Source organism: Hylobates moloch, unplaced genomic scaffold, assembly GCF_009828535.3.
Source record: "Hylobates moloch isolate HMO894 unplaced genomic scaffold, HMol_V3 SCAFFOLD_18, whole genome shotgun sequence".
NCBI classification, from domain to species: domain Eukaryota; kingdom Metazoa; phylum Chordata; class Mammalia; order Primates; family Hylobatidae; genus Hylobates; species Hylobates moloch.
In genome coordinates, this window is record NW_026652293.1 from 34,229,874 (window position 1) to 34,249,049 (window position 19,176).

At 40.1% G+C, this 19,176-nt stretch overlaps 1 protein-coding gene across 1 annotated transcript in view; it reads left to right on the forward strand.

Moving 5' to 3' along the window:
• Window positions 1-4,058: 4,058 nt before the first annotated feature.
• SLC35D1 (solute carrier family 35 member D1) overlaps window positions 4,059-19,176 on the forward strand; it is a 44,782-nt gene continuing 29,664 nt past the window's right edge. Inside the window, exons 1-8 of the mRNA XM_032137514.2 lie at window positions 4,059-4,634; window positions 5,449-5,482; window positions 5,580-5,666; window positions 6,362-6,429; window positions 7,937-8,008; window positions 8,596-8,664; window positions 11,057-11,159; window positions 16,097-16,189. Coding sequence (XP_031993405.1) covers window positions 4,432-4,634; window positions 5,449-5,482; window positions 5,580-5,666; window positions 6,362-6,429; window positions 7,937-8,008; window positions 8,596-8,664; window positions 11,057-11,159; window positions 16,097-16,189 — 729 coding nt within the window. The 5' untranslated portion in view covers window positions 4,059-4,431. The remainder of the gene's footprint in view (window positions 4,635-5,448; window positions 5,483-5,579; window positions 5,667-6,361; window positions 6,430-7,936; window positions 8,009-8,595; window positions 8,665-11,056; window positions 11,160-16,096; window positions 16,190-19,176) is intronic.

The following is a 19,176-nucleotide window of genomic DNA, read 5'->3' on the forward strand; positions in this document are numbered from 1 at the left end:
TGACTATAAAGTAACCAGCTATGCAACACAGCAGGTCACTGGGTATGATCTAGGTTGGCAGTGAAATAAGAAACTGGTGAATGCAGGTGGATAACAAGAGGTCTATATACATTCCACTATGAGAGGAGCAAGTGGGCCAAGGGAAAGGGAAAAGTGTGGGGAAAAGAAGTAATATAAGCTATGTTTTAAAAAACTGCGTACAGAATCAACACTCCCTCAATGAAAAACAGGATACCTAAAGGTAATGTTTTGATAAAAAGACATCATTTCATACTAAGAAGAGTTTTTGCTAGTAATTCTACCCAGTAAGATGTAAAATTTATCAACCCACAAAGTTGACCTTTCCAAATAGAGTATACTTGTACCTAAGTAAGAACATTTAATTCAGTCTTTGTTATCTTGAACGACTTTTTAAGATATATTTCAATATTTATTCAGTTTCACCCAATGATGTGTAAATACTCCATATATAATTCTGTGATTAATATGACTGAGGCTAGGAAACAGATCTGAGGACCTAAAATACCAAAATTTACCCCAAAGTCTAAGTACCTATAACATGGGAAAGAGATAAAAATCCTACTAGAGATGGCACCTATCTTATCTTTGTGGGTACCTAATGAGAATGCTTGACTCCATTAAACTCCATAGCATTTTACTGAGGGTCCACAGCAACCAAATCATTACTGGGGCTGAGAAAATCCAACGCAGTTTGTGGCCTGTGATAGGTCTTAAATATTTGTTAATTAATAAAGTCATCATGCTGAGAAAAACAGTAGTTGCCTGGATCAGCACTCTTATTTTTATTTTGTGTAATCATAACTTATGATTTTGAAAATTTGTGCCCGGCATTTCATATTTCCACAGGGTAGAACATGAAATATTATCTCACCTCTTCCATTGTTCTCCATTGCTGCTCTCTTGACTTTATAAAAGAGGGTTTCATTTTCATACAGTGTTAGCAGGAATAAAAAATGAGTATAAACTCTTTGGAGGTTGTTAATTTGGAATTTTCTCAATTCTATTAATTTTTTTATTAAAAAGTAGCCTTAACTAAGCAATTCTACTTCTAGAAATTTATACTTGCACCAAGTTGAATGGACAAGTATTGTTTGTACACTGAAAAATGGCAATAACTTAAATGTCTGTAGGGTTACATGAAGATGCATCCAACTAATGGAATACTCTGAAGCCTTTGAAAAGAATGAGGTTAAGTTTAAGTGTCGCCACAGAAAGACCATCAAGGAATAGTAAGTGAAAAGAGAAAGACTGCATAATAATACTAGTGATAATAGTAATTATAATAAACACTCATATTATGTTCTAAGCACTTTATATTCATTAACTCATTTAATTCTCATCATAACTCTATGGGGTGGGTACGATGGTTATCCCCATTTTACAGGTGAGGAAATCGAAGCACAGTGATGTCTAGTAATTTGCCCAAGGTCACAAAACTACTAAGTGGCAGCGGCAGTGTGTGGCTTGAGGATTAGTGTTCTTCTCTGGTTCTATCCCAGATATGTTTTTTAAAATATGTAAAAATGTGTATATACGTATATATTTGCTTTCTATTATGAGGGGAATTGTTACTTCTATAATATTTTTTTCTACAAGGATGTTTCTTAAAATACAATGTTTTAGTTATTTTTCCTTTTGAAGCTAGCAGTCAAGGAAGAAATTTAATCATTTTCCTTGTTTTCACTGATTCAATCAACTAAAATATCTAAACTGTGTTAGGCATCCTTGCCTGCCCCTGTCCTCAAGAAGCAACTGTCTAGTGGAAGAGAGTGATATGTAAACATGTAATGCAGAGCCCTTTTGCTGTGGTCTGTATGTGTCCTCCAAAATTCATATGTTGAAACTTAATCACCAATGTGATATTATTAAGAGGCAGGCCCTTTAGGAGGTGACTAAGTCATCAGGGCTCTGCCTTTGTGAGTAGGATTCATGCCTTATGAAAGAGGTTTCACACAGTGTTTGTCCCTTTCTGAACTTCTGTCCCTTCCGCCATGTGAGGACATGGTGTTCTTCCCCTTCAGAGGATGCAGTGGTTAAGGTAGCACCTTGCTCTTGGACTTCTCAGCCTCCAGAAGTATGAGAAAATAAATTTCTATTTTTTATGTTATCCAGTCTCAGGTATTTTGTTATAGCAGCAGGAGCAGATGGACACTCTATAAAGATGCGGTAGGAGAGGCACAAAGGAGAGAGAGCAATTATGTAGAGGGAAGTCGGGGGCAGTGTGAAGGAAGACTGCCCAGAGAAGAGGTAATGTTCTGCCAGAATACGGAAGGAAATGTAAGAGTTTTTCAGGAGCTGCGTGAGAGGAGGAAGAGAAAAAGCAGCCCAGATGGAGGGAATAATGAGAGTAAAGACACAGAAGCCAGAACCCACATTGTTGATTTATCTGCACCTTAAGGGAGGGAAACGTGAATAGTGCCTCTGGAGATCTGGGTAGGAACCACATTATCTAGGACCTTGTAGGCTACATTAAGAACCTCATCCTGTGTGCCAGTTTTTTAAGGAACGCTTGAAAAACATAGGTGTTCTCAGAGTAACTCAAAAGATATAAACCAATTATACACATATAACTGAATATTATTCAGCCTTAAAAAGGGAGGACATTCTAACATATGCTACAACGTGGCTGAACCTTGAAGACACTATGTTAATGAAGTAAGTTCATCACAAAAGGACAAATACTACGTGATTCCACTTATATGAGGTACCTGGAGTAGTTAAATTCACAGAGACAGAAAGTAGAACACTGGTTAACAGCAGAGAGGGAAGGAAGTAGAGAAACAGGGAGTGATTGTTTAAAGGGGAAAGAGTTTCACTTTGGGATGGTGAAAAAGTTCTAAAGATGGATTAGTGATGATGGTTGCAAAACGATGTGAATGCAGTTAATGCCATTCAATTGTATACTCAAAAAGGGTTAAAATGATAAATTTTATACTTTGTATATTTTGCCACAATTTATTTATTTCTTTAAGATGGTCTTGTGCTGTTGCCCAGGCTGGAGTGCAGTAGCATGATCATAGCTCACTGCAGCCTTGACCTCCTGGGCTCAAGCCATTCTCCCACCTCAGCCTCCTGAGTAGCTGGGACCACAGGCGTGCACCACCACATCTGGCTAATTTTTAAATTTTCTTGTAGAGACAGGGTCTCACTTTGTTGCCCAGGATGGTCTCAAACTCCTGGGCTCAGGCATTCTACCTGCTCCCAAAGTGCTGGTATTACAGGTGTGAACCACTATACCTGGTTTACCAAAATATAAAAATAAGAAAAAAAAAAAGAAGAAATTTAAAAAGATACAGACCAAGCACTTAGAAAAATAATTCAAAGCTCTTCTTTCCTAATCTATTAAAGTTCAATATGTAATTTCTTTGCTTAAATCGATCATAATGATTTGCTTCTGTTATACAATAACGACTACCATTTACCGAAAACTAGCTCTTTGCTAGCTACACATCCACAGAGATCAGGTTCAGGGAGGTCATCTAATTGGTCCAAGACACACAATAAGGAGTGCGTGTGTTGGGGGGGGAGGGGGGGGTCGTCATTTCTAGGAATCCTACAACTGGAAATCAAGTCTTTTAGGCTCCAAACACCTTGTGCTTTCACCAATCCCCATGCTGCTTATCTTGCTTTTTGGGATATGTCAACATTTTTCTTAAAACAAACAAAACTTCTTAATCTGAAAAGAAAGTATTGTTTGTTGTTTTCTGGGTTTAGAAAGTGTAAGAAGCCTAAGGCATTGCAGAATGAAATTTTCGTTGAGTGTTTACTGTTGATCCACATCTGCTACTTTTGAAGGGTTTTTACCCCCTGCAAGAGAGGCTAAAAGAGCATTCAAAATTAGTCTAGACGCAGTGTACTGTAACTACTTGGCCGGCCACCTGTAACAGAGCGGAGGAGGGTCTGCACCTAGTTGCGGTAGTTATCCGGAGAATACGGCCTTCCAGCCCCTCTGCCACCAGACTCCCCCCGCCCCAGGTACGCGCCCCGCGGACAGACCCAGCGCGTGCTCGTGCGCAGGCGCAGGGCGACTGTCACCCGGAGTCTGTGGTTTGTCGCCCGGCGCTCTAGTGTCTCGATGTAGTTCCCCTGGCTTCTCCTTGTCCGCCTCGGGCAGCGGGGTAGCCACTGCCCCTTCTCCAGGCTCTCTCCAACCCCTGCCCAGGCTAAGCCCGGCGCAGCCCTACCCTCTGACCCAGCGTTGCACAATGACCGAGCAAAGTCTCCAGGGGTGTGAACCCCGGCGTCCCTGCCCCTGGGCGGGGACAGGCGGCGGCCAAGCGGGGAGTCGAGGCGGCGAGCGCGCAGCTGGCCTAGTCTGCGGTCCCCAACTCCTCGAGTCCCCTGGGAGCCGCCGCTGCAGGCCCCCGAGCCGCTAGGCCCCGCCGCCAGGCCCGCGCCGCTGCGGCAGCCATGGCGGAAGTTCATAGACGTCAGCATGCTCGGGTTAAAGGAGAAGCCCCCGCGAAATCCTCCACACTCCGAGATGAGGAGGAGCTGGGGATGGCGTCGGCCGAAACGCTGACCGTGTTTCTGAAGCTGCTGGCCGCCGGCTTTTACGGCGTGAGCTCCTTCCTGATCGTGGTGGTGAATAAGAGCGTGCTCACCAACTACAGGTAGGGCCGAGGCGGCGGCGGCCGAGGCCGCGGAGGAGGAGCGGGCGGCGGCGGCGGGGCGCCGGCTCCCTGGACTTTGACTGCCAAAGTTAAAGCCGAACAAAGTTGGGCGGGAGCTGGGGAGGGCGGGCGGCTGACGCGCGCGGCCCGGGCAGCGGAGCCGGCCTGGCGGGCGGGCCTGTGGCCGGGGTCTGCTCCCTGCGCGGAGCTCCGGCCGGACCGGCATGTTTGGGGCTCGCCTGCCATGCCCTGGGCGCACCGCCCCGGAAACCTTGCCCTTCAAAGAGATGGAGCAAAGTGACTCGCTTTGTGACTTTTGAGCCCTTATGCATGTCGATCAGGGAGGAGAGCGAGGGAAGCCTCCCTCCTCCGCAGCCTGGACAGGGGGCCGGGGCTTCGGTGTCCCCTCCACCCGCTGACAGCATCGTCACCCCCGCGGACAATTATTCCCTTGCTAACACTGGGACCCAGAGGCAGAAGTTGTTTTTTTTTTTTTTTTTTTTTTTTTTAAAGGTGTGTGAAACCGTTGCAGAGATCTGTATCTTCACTGCCTTGAGAAATCCTTTGCAGGCAGCGGACTGAAATTGTAGACTCGGACAAGATGAGACAAGCGGTCGCCCGAGGCTACATCAGCGGGGTGGCCTGACAACCAACCGGCAGGGAGTTTTCTCCCAAGATTTTTGTTTGATTTAGGGGCGGACGTTGGTGTGGCTTGTATCGGAATGCCTTATTAACGTTGCCGATGTGCAAATTGAATTCACGGAGCTAAGTTAGGTTTGTTCTGATCTTGTTTTTTTCTTTGCCCTTTTTGTAGATTTCCCTCCTCACTATGTGTTGGACTTGGCCAGGTTAGTTGGAATCCTCACCGTTACGTGGTTTATGTTGTTAGAACTTCTGTGTGTGTCTTTATGTGTAGAACAGTGAATCTGTGTTCTCTGTTTACAGATGGTGGCCACAGTGGCAGTTCTCTGGGTGGGAAAGGCGCTCAGAGTAGTAAAGTTTCCTGACCTTGACAGAAATGTACCTCGAAAGGTAAAAGAAGAAAAGCGATACTTTATTTTGTGAAACGAAGTCACTATGTATTAATATATTTTATCAGTGCCTTGCGTATTTAAAAATTGCGGCCTCAAAATTGCCCAGTCTAGAGTGGTTATAATGAATGTAAAGAATAAAAGTAGTAATATGTGTCAAAGAAGGCCTACAATCTCTTTAAACTTAAGAGAAAAAATAACCTAGGAATATTCTTCTGTTTTTAATTAATGCACACTTGTTGAGAGTACAATAGTTTTGCAGTTTCTCTATCCATCTAATCTAGCCAGTGTATCCTGCATTCATTATTCTTTGGGCTTATTTTATACTGTCTGCCTCTGCTTGACTCCAAACGAAGATGAAATGCCCCTTTACTTTTTCTGCTGACATTAGAGCCATGGGCTCTAATACGTTATCATATTTTACAGCAAATGATGTTTCTGTCTCACATTGATCATATTCATATATTTCTGTCTTTTCTCCCTGCCTTCCTTCCTTTTTTTCTGCCATAGTAATGTTGTTTATCCAAGCATAAGTGTTGTTTGGGTGTTTGGGTGTCAAAATTGTGTATGATAACTAATCTTATGTTTTAAGTGGAAAAAATTTTGATCATATAAACAAAATTGTTTCTGTTTGAAAGGACCTTGTTTTAGCTATCTTTATTATTAAGTTTTGTTATCCCTTTTTAAATTTTCTAGACGTTTCCACTACCTCTACTATATTTTGGGAACCAAATCACGGGACTGTTCAGCACAAAGAAACTGAAGTATGGATAACTTTATTTTACTAGTGAGGTTAATATAATGTATTCTTAAAATTGTACTTGAATGTCAAATATTTAACACGTTGTTATTGATTCTGGAAAAAAATGAAAGGTCCAGAAAGCTTCTATTACTACTAAATAATGAAGGTGGTGCCAAAGGTTTTAGTTTATAGTTTATGCTCTTTTCTTTGAAGAGAAAGAGGAGTTTTTTGTTTTTGTTTTTTTTTATGCCTCATTTTGATGTTAGAAGTCTTAAAATGTTATAAAATGCTATGATAGGAAATTTTTATTATTTTTCTAGAGCTACAATAGTGGAGATATATACTAGGCTTCTGGGATTTCAGTTCTTTAATATAGTTCATAAATATTTTAGGCAACTTCCACACAGCAAAATTAGAGGGTAGGCACAAGAACTTTTGCAGTTTTTCTTTTAATGTGAAGTAAGGTAACATCAGCTAGAACCCTGATAAAAATATTATTAATATCTTACCCATGGCATATAACTGTAGAGGCAACATACTTATTTTCAGAAAGAAGCAATAGCTCTCCTCTCCGTGGTAACACTATCTTTCCCTCTAACCTCCTGGTTTCTGGCTTCTGCTCTTATTGTAGTGTACATATCAGGTGTGTATGGTATTAAAATGACACAAATAGAGAAAACATTTAACAGAAACCCAGTGGCTTCACCACTACCGCACAAGCCAAAACCCTGGCATTGTAAAATAGAATGGAGAGATTTCTGAGGATCAGGGACAAGGTGTTTTTCATTGCTTCCTTTAAAACCCAAGAAACCTGACAGAATGACCAAGATGGTATCTCTGAAGAGGGTTCCAAGGAAGTCAAATTTATCATGGGTGGGACATTTTTTTCCATTTCATTACCCACCAGGAAAGAAATGCAGGCCTTCTGCAAAGTGCCTCTTGTATAGAGTTTGCTTTTTTTCATCCATCTCATCCAACCATTCATTCACACCTATCTTTGATTGCCAGCTAAGTATAAGGCACTTTGGAGTGAGATAAGATATATTCAGAAATAAATATATTGCAAGAAGCTGTATGTTTGATTGGTACAAGCAAAATGCTCTGGGAATTTAGATGAAGACAAAATTACATCCACAAAAGCACAGTCAAGGCATTTCATGGGGTAAGATTTTCATAGATGGTTTTTGAGTGGTCTAGGGGGTGGGAAGGGAGGTCAGACTAGTGAAAAAATGAGAAGGAAGCCTTTTTCTATTAAAAACTGACATATTTACAGCTTAGGGTTTTGCATAATTAGCAGAATAAAGTTTTGTAGTTAATTTAATGTTTGTCACTTCTAGTAGTTTTTTAAAAGCAACTCTTGTAGGCCTTCAAGTAGGAATTGTTTCTAGAGAGAAGCAGGGTTTAACCATAAATGAATCAGTATGGAATTTCCATAATGGAAGAATAGCATTATTTTAACTACCAGGAAAATCTTAGTTTAAAACGAATTGTTAAATTCTATTTTACCTAATTATCTTTTTTTTTTCCAGCTTGCCAATGTTTACAGTTCTGAGAAGGTTCTCCATCCTGTTTACAATGTTTGCTGAAGGAGTTTTACTCAAGTGAGCTAAGTTTCTAATATATCTGTTCTTTAAATCACCTTGAAAAGGTGCCCAGCATATGTGAGATATTAAATTATTTGTCTTGTTCCTACCTTACCTTTTGAGAAGGTTAAGCAACCCTCTCTCTTGGCTGCTGGAATTGATAGTTTGTGGGAGTGGCAGTTGGGAAGGTTATGAATTGGAGTTGAAAATCTTATCTGAACGTGAGATTTACATTCTAGAATTTCTGTACTACTGCCACTGGGAGAAGCTGGATCAGAATCATAGGTATAGGTTTTAAATAGTGTTCATGTCTTAGCTCCTTTTATTACAAATGAATGTGACATTTTTCTGTTAAATTCTGCTTTACAAAAATTCAAACTCACTAATAATAACAATAGGTGAAAATTTCAAAAGTGGGTATAATAACTGATATAACAATAAATTTTTGCTTTATCAAAGGGGTTCTTTTAAACGTCCAGTTTCTCAGAAATGTTTAAAATATGATTGTTTATAGCTTTTGAGAAAGCATATCATATTTTTTGCTTCTGTTGTAAAATGAGTGTGGGAATAAAGTCGTGTGTATTTTAACATTTTTTATTTTGTAGGAAGACTTTTTCTTGGGGTATTAAAATGACTGTATTTGCAATGATTATTGGAGCCTTCGTAGCTGCCAGGTAAGATGCGGGCCTATGACTAGCACGTTATAAATTGTCAATAATTATTGATAATAAATGATTACTTATCAATAACAATTTTTTATAGCCTAAATAAGAATTATATCTTTGAAAAGCATCTAGAAGACTCTTGAAAAGGTTAAATCTTTTTGGCTGTATTAAGATAAAGGTTGACAAAAATAAGATTCTTGGGATTGTTAAAATTTAAATTGATGTAATTTAGAATTTGTTACTGTCGTTGTGCTGAGCACATAGCATGTGCCACACCACACAATATGTTTGGCATTTTACACATCTTATTATGTATTCCTCACAACACCTCTGAGAGGTATGGGTATAATTTTCCTATTTTATAGTTGAAGAAACTAAAACTTAAGTTCAGTAACTTGTTTAAGGTCACAGAGCTAATGGCAGAGCTGAAATTTGAATCTGTGGCTTTCTTCAGAGCCTGTGTGTTTTTATAAACCATGTGGCATTTCTTTTTTTTTTTTTTTGAGACGGAGCCCAGTGGTGGGATCTTGGCTCACTGCAAGCTCCTCCTCCCGGGTTCACGCCATTCTCCTGCCTCAGCCTCCCGAGTAGCTGGGACTACAGGCGCCTTTCACCACGCCCAGCTAATTTTTTGTATTTTTGGTAGAGACAGAGTTTCACCATGTTAGCCAGGATGGTCTTGATCTCTTGACCTCGTGATGCGCCCGCCTTGGCCTCCCAAAGTGCTGGGATTACAGGCGTGAGTCACCACGCCTGGCCTGGCATTTCTTAATTTTGCATGCTGCTAAAGAAAAGCATGTCTCCCCTTCTGTGAGGTGAGGAAAATGACTGTGAAACATTTGCTTGCCTTTTCGAATAATGAATAATAACATTGCTTTAATTGGCCTCACATAAGATATGTCACAAATGCCATAACTTAGATATTCTATTAGGTTATTAAAGCTTTTCCCATTTTTCTTAAGTTTTAAAATACATGAGGAAAATGTATACCCTACAGACTGAGAAAATTATAATGATTGCTAGAAGTCTTCTACAACATTTTAATCAGCCCAGGGCATGCATATATGTATTTGCTAATGCCACACATTCTGCCAGACATATGTTTTCCATCCAGGAGTTCCAGTGTACTTCTTGAATTGACTCATTTACCTTCATCACATTCCCGTAGTATAGGTGGAAGAAAATATTATCAGTCCAGTCCTGTTTTACAAGTCCAATCTCCAAGTAAAATTTCATTCTAAAAAAAAGAGAGTGGCATAATTGGTTACTAGAAATTGGCTATATAGCTAACTGCTTTTCCTTCTATGTCATATTCCCCCCTTGGAGAAAAATCCTATACTAGCCTCTTACCTTTCTTTTTAGAGGTGCCCTGCTAGTCTTTGAAACTTTTCCTTGAAGCTGATGGGACCCAAAATTGTACCAAACAACAGGGGTACCTCAGGGCTTTCTTGGGTCTACAAAAAACTTCTGAAAAGGCTTACTGTCCGGACCAGCCTTATCTGGTTAGACCCTTTGACTTGGAAAAAGATTGAAAGGAAGGGAACTCAGACCTCTGAAGTCAGTCAGAAGGTTGTTAGACTGCTTGGGGTAGGGAGTGTGCATTAAGTTAGTCCTGCCTAAAATTGCACTGGCATAGAATTATTAGATAAGTCTTGGTTCCTATACAGTATCTCTGCAAAATCATAGTCTGTGGAGCCACTATTTTAGCTAGGGTGCTGAAGTATGCTGAAGGCATACCTTTCTCAGATTTTCATTTATTCTGTTTAATTTACTAAATTCTTATCTTGTGCCTGGTACTCTAAGTTCCAGAAATTTTCAGTTTCCTTAAACCCCCCAAGTTATACTTCACAGGTTCATTCAGCAATTATTTAAGTATTTGAGTTCCTGCTAGGTGCTTAGACATTGTTCTAGCTTGATCTCAGAACTAACCATGATCCACACTTCAGAAATTTCACCCAGGGGCCCAACTACCTATGCAAGATAGTCCTACCTTCCATGTGGACCTTCAGAAAATGACTAGTTAACGGCCTCGTCCTTTTGGTTTTCTTGTCTATGAAATTGAGCTCTGCCTGCTTCTGCCTGCTTCACAGATGTACTTAATGGTAATCTGGTGCTTTTTGTCATCTGGCTTTGAACACAGAGCAGTGTGCTATTAAATGACATGAATGATTGTTGCTAATTATGTGTTTAAATGTTAGTGCCTCTTATTTATGAGGAATCCCTTATTAAGGTGAAATTGCAAACTATGACCAGAAATCAGGAAATACTAGTAGCTGATACAATGCCTGATACTCACTTCCCTAGATGAGCATATGTTCTCATAAATATTTTAGCTCATATCTATTTAAAATTAAATGCCTGTTCTTTAAGTTGTTCTTAAGGTGTTGCTTATGTTTTGCAGCTCTGACTTGGCATTTGATCTGGAAGGATATGTTTTTATTCTGATAAACGATGTCCTGACAGCAGCAAATGGTGCATACGTAAAACAAAAATTAGATTCAAAAGTAAGTAGCAATCTAAAGCTTTAACAGATGTGTACTGATGTTGGAATGTCAATTCATCGGAGAAAAAGTGGGGAATAAAGAAAGTACTTACCAGGGATGAGAAAGACATAGTGGCTCTCTGAGGGTAAAATTCCTGTACTTTGGTGTTCATATAAGAAACTTTATTTTTTAATTAATTAGCAATTAGGTTTTATTCCAGGCTTTTCTGGGATTGCATGAATTTTGACTTCGTGTGGGGTAGGGAAAGTAAAGAGTGTTCACTGCAGTGTCTTTAAATGTTCATGGCTGTATTCTAGAGGACTTTCCGGGGGACCTGGGAGGCAGAAAGAGAACTACCTGGAAACCTTTGGGCAGACTTGAAGGGAAATGAATGTTGGAAGGGGCTGCAAAACAAAAATGGCCTTTATGTATTTGCCCTATAAATAATGGGAAATTTTAGGGAGCATTAGTATCTCTGTCTCTCTTAGGGGCAACCAGTGTTTCCTGGCCTTGGCTTTACCAGATATTGTTTATTTGTTTACTATATACTTTAAATATATTATTTTTAGATCAAGCCAGATTGTTAGCTGAGTATTTGAATCTATTGCTTTTGTAACATTATGTTATGAGATTACATTACTGTAAGAAACAACCAAATGGACCTCAACTTTATATATCCCAGGGTTGCTAATTGAAGGAATTGTTCTTGATATCATAATGTATCCTATATGAGGACTCATATGAGATACTTATCTTAGATGTCACCATAGTTTTTCCTGAGCAGCTGGTACATTTTTATCTCATAATTACATCTTGTAACTGACCATGACTTTATCTTATTTTCCTACCCATGTTTTCTCTTTAGTCAGATGACTTTAACTGCTTAGTTTTTAGTCTTTTCTATTATGTGTAGAATGTTTCTGAAACTACTTAAGCTCCTTTTTGGGAGCTTAGATAATAAATAAATACAAGTGTCCTACCTGCTTGATAGTACTATTAGTATTGAATTGACCTTGTCTTGGTCAGGGGCTTTGCCTGCTCCTCTAGAAAAGAAGTATAGATTGAATGTCTATCCCAGTAGGTTTCATTATTTTGCAGATATTTTTTGTTTGTTTGTTTGTGTGTTTTTGGAATAGGCTTGAAGAACCAAGGACAGTGTTGATTTGTTTCCAATCCATTTTCTTTAAATATACATGTCTTGGCCTCCATTTATTTGCTTTGATGAATCTATATGATGGTTGCGTTTTAATGGAAGCTACTAGTAAGAATTTTTATCTTTTTAAAATAGCTAGAGAAAAGGTAGCAGTTAGTGATTGATCTTACTCTTTTCTTCAGCCCACTTGCTGCTTTGGAAAATAGATACTATTAATGACATTTTATTTGTCCAGCAGCTTCAGTTGTCTAAAACAGCACTGTTAATAGAATTTTCTGTGACATTGGAAATTTATATTTCTGCTTTCCATTAACTGGTCATTAGCCATGCATGACCCTTGAGCACTTGAAAATAACTGAGAAACTGAAATCAGTAGTTTTATGTGATTATAACTAAATTGAAATAGCTACATGTGGCTAGTGGCTACCATATTAGTACAATCTATAGTATATCCCAGAACCTAGAAAAAAAATCAAGAAAGTTTCTGAGTGTTTTATTCCTAGGAGAGCCCTTCAGTTTCTCACTTAGAAATGACTATGACTTATTTGTACTAGAACTTTTAAGTTCATTGATTACTTCTCCTAGCTCATATCTTACAAGCAACAAACTAGAAGGCAGAAATCTATTTAGAGGCAGAGAGGTTTACCAGCAGTATAAAAGGTCAGCTAACAAGAGAAACAGTGAGATTATAAAAGACAGAAATACTGAAGAAGAAAAAAAAGATGTAGGGTGTATTAAACAGCCGTAAGGGCAACACTGAATAAGAACATAATACATAAACCTAATAATACAGATTTATGATGCATAACAATGTATCATAAGACATAATAGTACATGTTTATGATGATGCCCTAAGTCTAGTTTTAGTCAGTGTACTTTATTTAAGAAGGCAGGGAGAAAGACATTCAAAGCAATTAAAATGTATAAAGAAAAACGGAAGTTTTGGCATTTAAGTTTTTGCTGTTTGTCAGTTACTGGGTGATGTGTATTTGTGTGTATATGTGCCTCCATGCATATCCTCTACTTCCTGGATAACACTCATGCCTCTGGCTGACTGGGCACCCTTCTTAAAGGTTGTCCCAGTATGGCTTTTTTTTTGCTGCCGTACACATTTACACTGATGCTTGTGGTGACCATAAGCAATCAGTTACTTGGTTTATCCCAGAGGCAGTAAGGCAGTACGGCCATGCTGAGGTGCTTTTTAATACATCAGGAGTTTTCTTGTTTTCTTTTGTTTTTAGAAGTAGAGAAACAAAAGAATGGCTACTCCATAGGCAGGGCAGCCAATCAGGAGTTTTATTACTGATAATATCAGGACTGCTTACAATCATAGTCCATTGAGTATGAGTCATACGGCATAAAGATTTTGTGCTGCATTTTAGACCTGAATGTAGCTATCGAATTTAAAACCTTTTAACTTTAAGATATTACATAAAATAATGCGTGTTTATGATAGAAGTAGTAGAAAACATGAATAAGCAAGAGGAAGAAAACATAAATCTCCCTTAATACTATCATCAAGTGAGAAGCACTGTTTTGGTGGATATCCTTTATTTTGTGTGTGTATGTGTATGTGTGTGCACACTTATCTGTATGTTAAAATTTTAAGCAAAAGAGGGATGATGTATTTTCTAACTTGTATTTTTCACTTAGTACCATTTCTTGAACACCTTTTTATGTCAATCAGCATCATTAAACATTTTTAGTGGTTGTGTAGTATTTCACTGTACAGCTAGTTATAGTCTAATCATCTAATCAGATAGTTTTCCTTCGGTTTTTTTTTTTTTTTTTTTGAGATGGAGTCCCACTCTGTCGCCCAGCCTGGAGTGCAGTGGCACATCAGCTCACTGCAACCTCTGTCTCCTGGGTTCAAGTGATCTTGTGCCTCAGCCTCTTGAATAGCTGGGATTACAGGTATGCACCACCACGCCAGGCTAATTTTTGTATTTTTATTAGAGACGGGGTTTCTGTATGTTGGCCAGGCTGGTCTCAAATTCCTGACCTCAGGCGATCCGCCTGTCTTGGCCTCCCCAGGTGCTGGGATGACAGGCATGAGCCACTGCACCCAGCCTAATCAGCTAGTTTTCTATTGTTGGGTATTTATTTTCAGTTTTTCAGTGCTGCTTTTGAGAAGGCAGCTCGACTTTTCTCATCAGCCAGTAATCTTTCAATCACAGGAGTTAGGCAAGTGTTATGCCCCGATCCTTACCACTCCCTCACTGTCCCCACTTCCCACCTCTCAAACCCTGGCCCGCATTTTCAGGAGACTGCTTCATGCTGAATGTCCCAGAAGTGTGTGAATCAAAGGTGGACTCAGAGTTCTTATGGGCTCCCTGTGTTTGAAGATGTGTTGTCCTTTGTTGCTCCCCAGTAGCTAAGAACCCAGTGAGTCATATTGTGTTCTGGGAGTTGTAGTTATAGTAATCTTAATCTTCATTGTACTTCATACACATTTTCAGAAATACTTCACTGAGAAGTGCTGTCTGTTGGTATTGGTCTAGGCCTGAGTCTGTGTGTCTGAATCTGGCTATCTTTTTTTGTTTGTTTGCTTTGTGCTTTTTGTTTGTTTTGTTTTTGAGCCAGGGTCTTGCTCTGTTGCCCAAGTTGGAATGCAGTGGCACAATCAGAGCTCACTGCAGCCTCCCTTGGATTCCTGGGTTCAAGGGATCCTCCCACCTTAGTCTCCTGAGTAGCTGGGACTACAGGTGCACACCACCATTCCTGGCTAATTTTTTTTTTTTTTTAAATTTAAAATAGGTTCTTGCTCTGTTACCCAGGTTGGAGTACAGTGGCACAATCTCAGTCTTGGCTCACTGCAGCCTTGAACTCCCAGGCTCAAGTGATCCACCCACATCAGCCTCCCCAGTAGCTGGGATCTACAGAAACGTGCCACCATGCTCAGCTAGGTTTTCTTTTTTTTTTTTTGAGATGGAGTATCTCACTCTGTCATCTAGGCTGAAGTGCAATGGCGCGATCTTGGTTCACTGCACCTCCACCTCCTGGGTTCAAGCGATTCTCCCGCCTCAGCCTCCCAAGTAGCTGGGATTACAGGCACCCGCCATCATGCCCGGCTAATTTTTGTATTTTTGTAGAGACAGTTTCACTATGTTGGCCAGGCTGGTCTTGAACTGCTGACCTCAGGTGATCTGCCTGCCTCAGCCTCCCAAAGTGCTGGGATTACAGGCGTGAGCCACCGCGCCTGGCTGTTGTTGTATGTTTTTGTAGAGACAGTGTTTCACCATGTTGCCCATGCTGGTCTTGAACTCCTGGGCTCAAGCAATCTATCCACCTCAGCCTCCCAAAGTGCTAAGTTTACAGGTGTGAGCCACCGTATCCAGCCTCATCCATCTTTCTTAAATGACACTGTGCTAGGCTTCTGAAAAGCCCAAGACATACTCAGTGACTCTTGATTCAGTTCTGGAAAGAGAATGGCTTCAGAGAGATGTTTTGATATTGGTGTGTGTGTGTTTGTGTGTTTGTGTGTGTGTGTATGTGTTCAAAATAACCTCTTTTCTACTTGCTATTTTGAGGCAGCCAGTAGTCATTTTTATTTCTCTGATCTTAAGCACTTGAGGAATTTATTTCAAGTAAGTATAAAATTTTGTAAGTTTGCTTTGTTTGGTCTTGAAAGTTTAGATTATTTCTTAATGTTTGCAAAACTTCTAACTTAATTTATTTGATGTGTATGTTGTAGGGGAGGGTGTGTGTGTTTGTGTATTTAAGTGTAGTTTGAGTGGTATTTTGTACAGTGTTGTATCTGCTAGAACCAAATGCAGATGAAACACCTAATTATTTACTGTCCTAGGAGCTGGGAAAATACGGACTGCTCTATTACAACGCACTGTTCATGATTCTGCCCACCCTGGCCATTGCGTATTTCACAGGAGATGCACAAAAGGTAGGACTTTCTAATTATGGCTTAATGGCTTACGTTGATGAACTGCGTTATTATTTATGATGAAAAGATAGACTTTGTTGTTCACAAGAAATACACTTATTAAGTGACCAAAAACTGAGCATTTACTCTTTAAATTGCTAATGTCATGCTAACCTCTTTTCTTGGCATAAACATTGGATAGTACTAAGATGACTCAAAATAGCTCTGCTGTCAACATAAAAATAGTGCTTGCCAGCTAGTGCCCTTTTCTTACATGCCAGAAGGATAGAGGAAGGGAATTTTTACATTTCTGCTAAACTATAAAATAGGAATAGTAGTAAACTATCCTTGAGAAACAAAAATCTTGAAATAGTAAAATTCTCCAAATCCTAAACAAAATGCTAGGCATTGCTAGAAGTTCTCAGTTTTAGTGTACAGTTGTCATCCTGGTTTAACTCCCAACTTGGTTTTTTTTTTCCTCAGGAGATATTTAGCATTGTGTGGCAACTTAACCATATAAAGAACAACTAATATAGTAGTTTACCAGTTTTCTGCAAATGTCTAGCTAAATAAATACAGAATAGAGTAGTAAAATAAATCTGGAGAAGAATTTTTCTCTAAAACAAGCCCATGTAGGAGACCAATTGATAACATATTGTTAGAATTCACAAAATTCTGTAAACTAAATGGAAGTCCAGAATTGTGGCAAGGATTTCTGTACCAAGATTCCTTCTAATGATTCCCCTGGCTAGTAACTTCTTCAGAATAAGTATGTTGGTCATTTACTCTAAAGACTGTGATTTTTACAAATTTGTGGGAGCTAAAATAAAAGAGATTTTTGGCTGGGCGCGGTGGCTCACGCTTGTAATCCCAGCACTTTGGGAGGCCGAGGCGGGTGGATCACGAGGTCAGGAGATTGAGACCACGGTGAAACCCCGTCTCTACTAAAAAAAATACAAAAAATTAGCCGGGCGTGGTGGCGGGCGCCTGTAGTCCCAGCTACTCGGAGAGGCTGAGGCAGGAGAATGGTGTGAACCCAGGAGGCGGAGCTTGCAGTGAGCCGAGATTGCGCCACTGCAGTCCAGCCTGGGCGACAGAGCGAGACTCCGTCTCAAAAAATAAAAAAAATAAAATAAAAGAGATTTTTAAAAGCAGTTGGATTATTGTTCTTGAACCAAAGGCTGGAGACTGACAGCTTATGAAGCTGTTTCCCCCCTGCCCCACCCCACCCCCATCATACCTCTTTCTTTTAAAGAACTGGTACAGGTCATCTTGAATATATGTGTAAATGTTTTAATGAACTGTGACTTACCTGCCAGCAGGCCTAAAAGTGACACCAAAGTAGGAAACAGCTATTTCTCTAATAAAGAGTATTGAATAAGTATTTTGTGGCTGTGAAAAAAAATGGGGCAAGAAACTAACATTTATTGAATCCCTATTATGTGTTAGTCACTTTATATGTTTAATATAATGTAGTTTTTATAACAGTCAAGAAAATTTTAATTATACCTATTTTACTAACGTGGAAGGAGAGGTTCAGAGAGACTAAGAAATTTGTCCAGTGTCATACTATTGGGGAATAGTGGAGTCAAGATTTAAATCCAACCCTGACTCCAAAGGCTGTGGGCTTTGGAGCAGAATAGCGACTAGCAGAAGCACCCCTCACTCTCCAGCTTTGGGACAAGAATATGGTGTGATATATGGTTCTAAATCTTGAGGCCAATCTGAGAAAGTTGGAAGAATTAATTTGCTTAGGGAATGTATAAAGTTTCTTTTAGCAGACTTTGAACCAAATGGACTAAGAGAGCAATTTGTATGGCCCTTTGGAGGGAGAGTAATCTAGGTCAAGGAAGAGCAGGTTCCAAGTCCTGAGGTGAGAGTGCTTAGCATTTTTTAAATGGGCAAATACCAGGAAAAGTCAAAGTGGGCCTTGAAGAATGTGGAGGAAGAGAAACAAAAGGTACATTCCAGATAGAACTAACAGCATGAGCACAGGTACACCTGCAAAGACCAGACTCTTCAAATTAGAAGGTAGAAGTCAAAGACCTTAGAAACATTAGCAGAGACCTTAGAGAGCATCTGGTTTGAGCCTCTTATTTCATAGTTGGGGAAACTGGACCCCAGAGAGGACTAGAACCTAGATTTTTAAATTCTAAGCAGGTGTTATTACCATTCCCGTCATACCACACCCCGATTCCTTCTAAATTAGGACCAATGCTAGACACAAGAATTTGACATTTACTCTGCAGGTAGTGACAAGTCCTTAAAAGTTTGTGACAAAGGGCTAGGTGCAGTGGCTCCCGCCTGTAATCCTAGCGCTTGGGGAGGTGAGCAGATTGCTTGAGCCCAGGAATTCAAGACCAGGCTGGGCAACATGGCAAAACCCCATCTCTATAAAAAATTCCAAAAAAATTAGCACGTGTGGTCAGATGTGTCTGTAGTCCCAGCTACTGGGGAGGCTGAGGTGGGAGGATCACTTGAGCCCAGGAGGTCGAGGCTGCAGTGAGCCATGATTGTGCCACTGCACTCCAGCCTGGGTGACAAAGCAAGACCGTGTCTCCAAAAAAAAAAAAAAAATTGTAAGTGGTACAGTGGGGAGGATTTAGGGCTCTCAGAATGCAGAAAACTAGCTACCTCCAGTTCTGTGCCTGACCACCATCTGACTTTGGATAAATCCCTTCTGCTCTCCCACCTAGCTTTATCATTTGTAAAATGAGTCTCTAGGTACAGCCCTTTCTGGGATTGAGACAGAGTTTCTGAGGAGTAAAAGCCATGTCATTGTGGAAACAGGCAGCTATTCTCACAGCTGGCATGAGCCCACTACTCCCCAATAATCAGTGCTGATAAACTGCTCTCATTTGTTGGACTGCAGACTTTCCTGACCCACTTTGAATGGGGGCCACTTTGAAGGGAAACTTTCTATGTATTGAATGAAAAGATCTCCAAGATAAATGGTTAAATGAAAAAGCACAGTGCCAAATGGTGCATATGGTATCCTACCTTTTGGG